This window comes from Berghia stephanieae, chromosome 14 (genome assembly GCF_034508935.2).
Source record: "Berghia stephanieae isolate SIO BIC M18660-M18661 chromosome 14, UCSD_Bste_1.3, whole genome shotgun sequence".
Classification (NCBI taxonomy): Eukaryota; Metazoa; Mollusca; class Gastropoda; order Nudibranchia; family Aeolidiidae; genus Berghia; species Berghia stephanieae.
This window is the reverse complement of record NC_088373.1, coordinates 21,220,346-21,230,345: the sequence shown is the minus strand read 5'-3', so window position 1 is coordinate 21,230,345 and position 10,000 is coordinate 21,220,346. Positions and strand designations below refer to the sequence as shown.

General features: G+C 37.0%; 2 protein-coding genes across 2 annotated transcripts in view; both read left to right on the top strand.

The window, feature by feature from the left end:
* Positions 1–10,000, top strand: part of LOC144960162 (amyloid-beta precursor-like protein) — an 82,474-nt gene that overhangs the window by 12,795 nt on the left and 59,679 nt on the right. The window lies entirely within an intron of this gene.
* LOC144960046 (uncharacterized) overlaps positions 6,200–10,000 on the top strand; it is a 9,422-nt gene continuing 5,621 nt past the window's right edge. Inside the window, exons 1-4 of the mRNA XM_078892994.1 lie at positions 6,200–6,405; positions 6,828–6,914; positions 8,077–8,138; positions 8,955–9,171. Coding sequence (XP_078749120.1) covers positions 6,342–6,405; positions 6,828–6,914; positions 8,077–8,138; positions 8,955–9,171 — 430 coding nt within the window. The 5' untranslated portion in view covers positions 6,200–6,341. The remainder of the gene's footprint in view (positions 6,406–6,827; positions 6,915–8,076; positions 8,139–8,954; positions 9,172–10,000) is intronic.

Sequence of the window (10,000 nt, the reverse complement as noted above, 5' to 3'; positions counted from 1 at the left end):
TAACGGACCAACACACAAAACTACGCGAATGGCAAAGGTCTGATATCAACAAAAACCATCTTCCATGTTACCAAAACCGAGAAAACTGGGGGTTAATAATCTTGCCGCCTTTCCCAGGGAGTGAAAAAAACAAACAACAAAACAAACCCACTAATAAACGTACCTGAAACGGGACTGTAACCCGGGGCCTTCCGAACCACAGTTTAGGTACCGCCTTAACTCACTCAACCCTAACACCGACTATATCCGTAGTTTACCCTGGGTTATTTTTACCCCGTGCCTATTTATTCCATTTTTCTGAGACAAAATATAGGCGTAGTATCAAAGCTAATGTTTTTAGTTCTTACATGTTAATGATAGTTGAATAAAACTATTTATACATGTTCATGTTGAATACATTTTTTTCCAATTTTGAAAAGAAGCAAAAATCTCTAGGATTGAGTGAGTTAACCACTCGGCCACTTCGTCCCCCGTTCTTCTATTATGAGAAATGAAAATCAAAACAGAACAAAACAACCCCCCCCCCCCCTCCCCCAAGAAAAAAAAAGCTTAATCAATATTCAATATACATCATCATTTCACAGCCAGCCGCCTCGCCTCACACCAGAGCCAAACAAGGCAGGGGGAAACTGAGAGACGAAATCAATAATATAGCCCCACTACTACCACCACCATCCTACACCGTTCTTCTCACTCTCCCTCAACACGAAAAGTTTTAAAGGAGAGGGGGGGGGGGGGGGTGGTTGAGGGACAAATACCTTCACGAAGTATTGGATAAGACAAGAGGTTCCCTCGCAGCCACAATAATAATAATGATGATAATAATATTGATAATAATGGTATTAATAATAATAATGATAATGATATTAATAATAATGATAATAATAATAGTAGTAATAATAATGATAAAGATAATAATAATAATAATAATAATAATAATAATAATAAATAATAATAATAATAATAATAATAATAATAATAATAATAATAATAATAATAATAATAATAGTAATAATAATAATTCCCCTGCTGTTTATCCGCCCAGTTTCATGCAGTGTTATACAGACAGGTAGCAATAATTAAATCGACTAACCAACTGTTCTCTACCCCTTGCCCATTCCACTTCCGAGCACATCTGATAGAGATAGAATGAAGTTGTCGTCACTCTGGGTTTTGTTATTTTGTTTTGTTTTGCTATCCGCGTTTATGAGTAATACTCACTAAACGGGTATTATCCAGACTATAAACGTTCATGATTACACATAGTTTTGTGTGTTGGTCCATTATACTTCCGGATGGCAATGTTATGAACTTCTTAGCCAAGCGCATACTATCTATAGATAGTGTACTCTTGGCTAAGAAGCTCACAACATTGCTACCCGGAAATATAACGGACCAACACACAAAACTATGTGTAATCATGAACGTTTATAGTCTGGATAATACATTTTAGTGAGAGTTACTCATAAACGCGGATAGCAAAAAAAAAAAAGCAACAACAAAGAACTGAGTGACGTCAACTTCCTACTATCTATACAGCTAAGTGAGAATTACTCATAAACGTGGATGGCAAAAAGCAATAACAAAGACCCGAGTGACGTCAACTTAGTTCTATCTATAGTCTATAATATAGATAGTATGCAGATGACGTCACTCAGGCCTTTGTTATTGTTTTTGCCATCCGCGTTTGTGAGTTGTTCTCACTAAACTGTATTAACCAGACTATAAAAGTTCATGGTTACACAGAGTTTCTAGTGTTGGTCCGTTATACTTCCGGATGGCAATGTTGTGAACTCCTTGTCCAAGCGCATTCTATCTATTCCTTCATGGAATACCCAGGCGGCGACGGTATCTAACGATGCCGCGCGTGGAAGGGCGTGATAATGACTAATTAATTAATTGAATTGGATAGAATAAATACATGGAGTAGCGTTTTGTTTTGGTTTGGTTTTGGTTTTGGTTTTGGTCGTCACCTTTGATGTCTTGTCGTTGTCATCCCTGCCATGCCATTACAGCAGTCATTTATTTTGTGGCTTCTTGATTTACCCCCCCCCCCCCCCCCCCCCCCCCCCCCCCCCCCCCCCCCCTTGTCCCCAGACAGTAGTCTTCTTGTTATGGCTGTATTCAATCAGGGACCAAAGAAATGTAGAGTGGCACTTTTGATCTAGCTTCCTTGCCCCCCTCCCTCCCCCTTCTCTCTTTTTTTCCCCCTCTCTCTCTCTCTCTCTCTCTCTCTCTATCTCTCTCACACACACACACACACACACACACTCTCTCTCTCTATTTTTCTTCCTGTCTCTCTTTCTTTCTCTCTCTACTCTACTCTACTCTCTCTCTCTCTTTTTTTTCTCTTTCTCTCTCTCTCTCTCTCTCTCTCTCTCTCTCTCTCTCTCTATTTCTCTTTTTTCCTCTCTCTGTTCTCTTTCTTTCATCCCCCCCCTCTCTCTCTCTCTCTCTCTCTCTCTCTCTCTCTCTCTCTCTCTCCCTCCCTCCGTTCATTGATTGCGACATTGTCCAACCAAATAGCGTCCTACTTGCCCATGGTTATTGAGTTTTAAACGCCCGTGTCAACTGATCCAACAGAGAAAAGTAAAAACAAATTAATCGAAAGATGGCCCAGTTATTTTTTATTTTATTTTTTTAAACCAACTTTTTGTGGATTGAGTTTAGGGTGTCAACCTTTTTATTTTTCCCGTTAGGACTCGGAAACGTCATCGTCGTTATCATTTGTTTACTTTGTCATAATTTGAATGCTGAGTTAGGATCCGATATGCCAATTTTGTTTGTTGCTTATTATAGGGAATGAGATTAGCGGCAGAGTGACGTCCCTTGATTGGACGTCACCCATAGTCTGTGACGTCACCGGCAGAAAAGTTATTAGAGAGAGAACGTCATGTTGGTTGTGCGCATGCGTCTCTCGTCCTCGCTTCCGGTGAAAGCGGCTAGAGACACTTAAAACCCAAATTGACGTTCTCTCTGTAAGGTGACGTCCAATCAAGGGACGCTACTCTTCCGCTCATCTCATTCCCTATATTGTGACTGGCTGAGAAGACCCGGAGAGATGCGCAAATTTCATAAATTGAGTCATGTATACAGTAGTGTAGATAGACCGCATCTTTCTGATCATTTACCACTTTAAATTTTCTTTCTATGTATTTTAGAACCCAAGTTATGAATATATATATATATTTTTTTTTTGGAATAAAATTAGTTGCTATGGGAAACTGACTGAGAAAATCCGGGAACATGCGGGAAGCTTCCATTCGAGATATGAGCCAAAAATCGAAGATAAAGTGTTTCCCATAGCAACACATTTTATTTTTTTAAAAATAAAAAAAATCATAACTTGGGTTCTAATAGAAATAGAAAGAAAAATTATAGTGTGAAATATCAGAAAGATGTGTTTACACCACTGCATATATAACTCATCTTATGAAATTTGCGCATCTTTCCGGTTTTTCTCAGCGGCTATGTGGTCTAGAGGTATGACACTCGCTTTCGGATCGGAAGGTCCTGGGTTCGAGCCTCGCGCTCGACGCATAGTTGAGTCCTTGGAAAAGGCTCTTTACTCACATTCTCTCACCATTCTCAGGTGTAAAGTGAGTTCCTGGCCGTTAACAGCGTTGTCTTTGTCCGAAAAATTGTAATATCGCCTAACAGGCCTCATGTCCCGTCCTTCATGTTAAATGTTGCTGTTGACCAGGGACCCCTTGTAAAGCGCTTTGAGCACATTTAGTGGGTATTGTGCTACTTAAAGCTCAATATTATAAGCTAAATTTTATAAAATATTCAGACTTGTTCCTTACTATCGGTGTTGGGGGTCCTCATTAACGATTTCCTTGGCTACGTAGGGCAATGCCATCATAAAAGCAGCCTACACCGGTTGTTATTACATGAGATATTACTATGACGGTGAATGAGTTGGTTGGGGGGGAGTAATGACAGGCCATGACATTTTGTTACTAATGAGTGTCTGGTGATGATGCTCAATCGATGCTGTTACAAGATCATATATTATATAAAGGGAATGCTGATCACCACAGATTATCTCCCTTGGTTGTGGCCTTTAATTAAGAGGACAGCAGCTTACGTAATGTAAACACTATTTTTTTTTAATCAAAGGGATCGATGGTTTGTGGGAGGCTGTAATAGATAGAATGAAGTTGACTTCACTCGGGTCTTTGTTTGTTTTTGTTTTTTTTTGTTTTTTTTTTTTTGCCATCCGCGTTTGTGAGTAATTCTCACTTGACTGTATTATCCAGACTATAAATGTTCATGGTTACACATATTTTTGTGTATTGGTCCGATATACTTCCGGATGGGAACGTTGTGAGCTTCTTACTTTTCTCGATTAATTAATCCATTTACCAAGGGCAATTATCTGAGAACTTAACCTGGGACTCGTTACGTTTCTTTTCCAACGTTCTTTCTTTCTTTGCTTTGAAAAACAAAACAAACACACGTTGCTTTAATGTTTGTGTGATTTAGTAATGAGTTGAGAATATGAATTCTGTTATTCATCATCATCATTGCCATTTTCCTCCTCGGTCATGGTATAGGCCACAGACAAACAGTTTCCACCCTTCTCTATCCTGAGCTAACTTTTTAAAAAAAAAATCTCGTTCCATGTCTTATCATTTCTCTGTATATATCAGCTTTTTAAATTCTTCTCCATGTTCCCCGTGGCCTTCCCCTTGATCTTCTGCCCTGAGGGTTCCAGTCTCATACTTTCTTTGTTATAGTGGAGTCATTCTTTCTAAGCGTGTGTCCAATCCACCTCCATCGTCTTCTTCCTATTTCCTCTCCCACTGGTTTCTGCTGTGTTCTTGTCCATGCTTCTTCATTTTTTATTCTATCCATCCATTTTATTCTGAGTTGCTTACGCATGCACCTGTTTACGAATACTTTTCAACAGTCGTAACGTCACTTCCTTCCTAATGACGCATGGTAACTAAGTAACACTGGCTCTAAACTATCGTAACAATGGCGGTCGCCCGTATGAAATATTTCTCCGGCGAGCATAAAAGCATATCTAGAGGGAAAATACCCCATAAATTTGATCATGTTTTGACTTTTACACATTCGGATCACAAGGCATATGAAAAGTTCTAGCCAGCATGAAGAATAAAAAGTAATGGTTTTCTTTGTTTAGAACCAAGATGGCCGCCGTCGCCGGGCGGCGTGACATCAGACTATTGAATCCAATTATTAAAATATATATATATATATATATATATATATATATATATATATATATATATATATATATATATATATATATATATGTATTAATACCGGATAGGGAGACTTTTGGTACCCCTATTAGTTCATTTTACAGTACTTTACCAATAGGGAGACCAAAATCCGGTCCCCCTATTGATTTGACCTCTAGCACATTCACTTTTCTATTTTTAGTTTAAAGTTGTCAACCCAACCGTCAAGGATATATAATTGTAAATCATAGTATTGAAGTTATTTGTTAAACACCACAGTAAGAAGAGTTATGCCTAAATTTTCACGTTGGTCAATAAGGTGACCGCCTGAAAAAAGTACAATAGGGGTACCAGTGTTTTCATCGATATATTTCAATAGTGAGGCAATATATCTTTCCGAAATTTTCTCTAAAATTCTAGAGCATTATATGGATTTTTATAGTAATGAAAACCTAATATAAAATTGTGTGAAAGTTGATGAACTGAGGAATGAACAAGATATACGAATTATAATCTATTTTTAGAAACAGATTTATCGAATCTTGGTCCGGATTCTTATCTTGGTGACAAGAGACAAGCAAACATAGTAACTCTTTTTTTCGTGAAACGTATGTTTAGTCAATTTCGCGCATAAAGAGGCACTCGGCACTCACTCACTCCGCAAGTCAGTAGTAGGTAGGTGGTTATCAGTTATCAGCTTTAATTCTTAGTCAAACGCTTCATCAAACCCATTATTGAGTACCATGTTGATGCCTGATGCCAGTTGAAGCCATCTCGACGTCGTGAAATGGAGCATCTTCTGTCATAGCAGTAGAATCGTCAGATGCCGCATTTAAATCCTCCATTCCAGGCGTTGCTGTTGCCATATCGATCTTCGAAATGATTTGGTCTAGACGTCAAGTTGACCCGTTCTATGTCTGAAGAGATTTTAAAGTGCAATACCTAACATTATATCTTGATCTACAAAAGAGTCTTTTTAAATGAACCGCTGTGTTTCTATATTTTTCAAGAACCAATGATTATCTGATAACCACTGACAATTGACTTGCGGAGAGAGTGGCCGACGGACGTCCTCTCTATAGCCGCAAGTATTTTTTCGTCACTTGCTGAGTTCCAAACTAGACGTCTATGGCATCGTGGGGTAAATTGATGCTGGAGGCATCATTGAAGAGACACCGAGATAATTTAAATGGTAAGTTATTGGCCATTCTTATTACATCACTGTTGATTTAAGATTTTCAATAGGGTAGACATCACAATCACACACACACCGATTGATGATTGTCACTTGTCAGTCAGTCATTTGGAAGTGGAGTCAGATAATTCGGGAACTTCTGTAGACTGTAGATTCACACTAGTGAGTAAGATCTGTCGTTTACTACTACTACTACTACTACTACCACTACTACTTTTAGTTTTAGCTTTATCCAACTCAACACTTCTCGTGTTTATTTTATTTTGGCAAAACTAGAATGGATTTTTGAAAAGAATATAAAATAATTTAAACTTAAACCTGTCTTTGCATCTTGCTTTATGCATACAGTATGCCATATCACAGCCATCACAAAATCATAGTTTAATGTTGAGAATATGCTATTTCTTTTGTAACTTCAGATCAGAGAGATTTGAGCTTTAAAAATCCTGAAAAATGTCTTGCTGTCAATCCAGACAACCCTTTTGATGTGATCTATGATGTTAATGGTAAGAATGTAATTTGATGAGGAAATGAATAACATTTAGGTACACATAGTTTGCTTTTTTTTTTTTTTTTTTTTGAGTCATGATGTGTAATACTATTACAGTCCACTCCGGATAATTGCAACTCGTTTAATCGCAACTTTCGGTTAATCACAATATTTCCTAAGCAATGGAAATAATTCTATATAAAAGTCACTGGTTAATTGCAACAAACTTCGGTTTTTTAAAAAGTGGTAAATTCAAGAAATCAAACAGTATATCATGATTAAATTTCATCATGGATGAAATCGTGACAGGTTGAAGAATCGAGAGTGAGCAGGATTTAATGCTACAGTAGTGTGTCACCACTCTGTTAGAGTCGAAAGAGGGCGGGGCTCTGCAGTATGGGTTTGTGACGTCATCGGTGGCCATTAAATAGAAGAGGGGTGGGGCTGGTCATAATCTTGACAACAGGTTATAAATGACAGTTATAAAGAGAGACTGAGCGATATCCTTTGTTTTAGGATTAACAACTGTGCATTGTGACCAACGAGTTTGGTGAGAGCTTATTGTCTCTCATTAAGGCTAATCTCTTTAACTCTGACAAATGTTGAATTGTTGAGAAAAAAGATTGAAACTTCTTCCAATCTGAATAAGATATCGGCTTGCTTCATAGCTGCTTTTGGTTGACAAATCTACACGGGGCTGCCATATGGTTTTTGTTTCAATCAAATTGCTCTGTATGTGGTGGACTAAGAATATTATTTACTGGTTTGAGTTGACAATAAATGTGTAAAATGTTGAAATAGTGGACAGGAAACTGAATTTCGGTTAATCCCAACATTTTCGATGATCCCAAGGTATTGCGATTATCCTAAGTGGACTGTACCTGAATCTTGAACGAAAAACTATCATATGGATATGATTATAGACAGATTGGTTTCTGGAATTATATTTCCGTCCTCCCTTGCCAACTCTGACGTTCTTGAAATTTAAAAGAAAATAGCCAGAAGGTTTCGGACTTAATTTTCTTTTTTTTTCCAAAGGACAATAGTCATAAGGTAAATAATTTTTAAAAAATCCTTTTACAGCACAAGATGGCATGATTTTTTGTTTAAGAGTTTAGAGAAAAACTTGCACATGATAGTCTTCAGCTTTTTTTTTGTTGTTTTTATTTTCTATATAGACTCCAACTCAGAGCCTGAAAGTGATGCAGAACAAAGTTCCATATCACATGATTCATTTGTGGTAAGTATGTACATTAAAATAAAATCATAACATTTGTATAGCGTTTATCCACAGTTGGCACCATGCTCAAAATGCTTCACATCAACATATTTTGTGGTGGACAAAACACATTTGCCACAAAAGATGAGACCTGCAGTCTGTTAGGCGCAATACAATATTTCAGGACAAGGACAACACTGTTTTACACCAGTGAGATCTCCTAGTTTTTTGTTGTTAAAAATTTTTCTTTGCAGTGGACTTCGCCAACAATAACACTATTTTAAACCTTCCTCGTTATATTTTGAAGTGATATTCATTGATGAGCCATTCACATTTGAAGTCGTTGTTTTTTTATTTGACAAAATGTGAAAATGATGCGTTTCCAGGAAAAATTAAAATAGCTTCTGTTGGGATTATACTTTTGATCTCGCATTTTGTCCAAATTCTCTTGCATCGTAATGTTTATCAACTTTTTTTGTTAACTATATTGCAGTTGCAAGGTTAGGAAGTTCATATTGTTGCAATGACAACCGTTTATATGTCCAGAATCGTAGTGATATAAAAAATTGTTTTGTAGTTGTTGGTCCTGGTGTAGGATTTAAAGAGTTGGTTAAAAACGGTTTACTGAAACCCTGGTTGGTGTATCTATATTTATCCAAGCACAGTTGAACATATTAAATACTTAGACAATATGTCTGCCTTTCTCAACTCTTTTTTATTATACTTGCATTATTAACCAGCTAATTGTTTAGTTGGATTATTAAACAATGGCTCTTCATGTTTATTGTCAACATGAATAAATTGATTGATCTGTCATCTTTTCCACAAAATATACAGGGTCCCGATTTTGTTGCTGACTCCGAGTCTGATTCCTCTACGTACTCTGTGAGGTACCCAATGCTGAGTACATCATTGTCTTTGGAACCTAGTGCTCATTCCCCAACTCAGTCAGAGCCTCATCCACAACTATCACAGACTAAACCTCGTTGCCAGTCTGGGACCCAGGTTCAACCCGAATGCTATACACTTGCAAACCAACGTGTTACGTGCAATGGTGAGTCATTTTTTTGTCATTCTTCTCCTTTGATATTTGTGGGATCAATTTTAATTTACCCATTCCTTTTAAAAGAAAACTTCCACCCCCTCCATGGTGCTGCATTTGTGTTATTGCATTTTTTTTCTGTTTTGGCAGTGCTGCGTCGCAAAATACGCTACCATTTACATAACAAGCACAAATCCAAATTTGATAGGGTGGACATCTTAGAATCTGAAACCCCAATGTGTGAGTGATATCAGTGAAACCAGCCATAAAAATGTTCATGTTTATTTTATTGGGGGTTTTTTTTGTCTGTAATAGACTTAAATTGCTTGTATTGTAAGTGTTAAAATGGTTTTTTTGTTACAACCCATCTATATATTAAAACTGTTTCTTTGTATTTCTATGATGCTTAAGGCTTTTTTTTCACAGACCAGCTGGAAACTTAACGAGAATCAGAGTAGATAACATTTTTATTAATCTTGCAACCTAAACAGTATATGATGATTGGGAGCATTTAAAGAAAAGCACATTTTCTTTTTAATTTGTCGGTACTAAAATTATACTTTGATAATGCCTGCTGTGCTACAAACCCTTTTGACTTCCAGGTTCAATATTTTTCTTTATTCTAAAATTCTTGGGTTTCCTTTAAATGACAACTGAGATCATTAAAATTCAGCTCACAACATGATGTGTGTAGATTTGATGAAAACATATGTTCGAGTTGAGAAGCAGTGTTCACGAACTTGCTGATCGTTTTTACTAGCATTTATTTTCCTAACTTACCTGTATCAATTAACAAAGGCAAGACTCAAATATTTTCTATCTGAACAGTGTGTTTGTTATT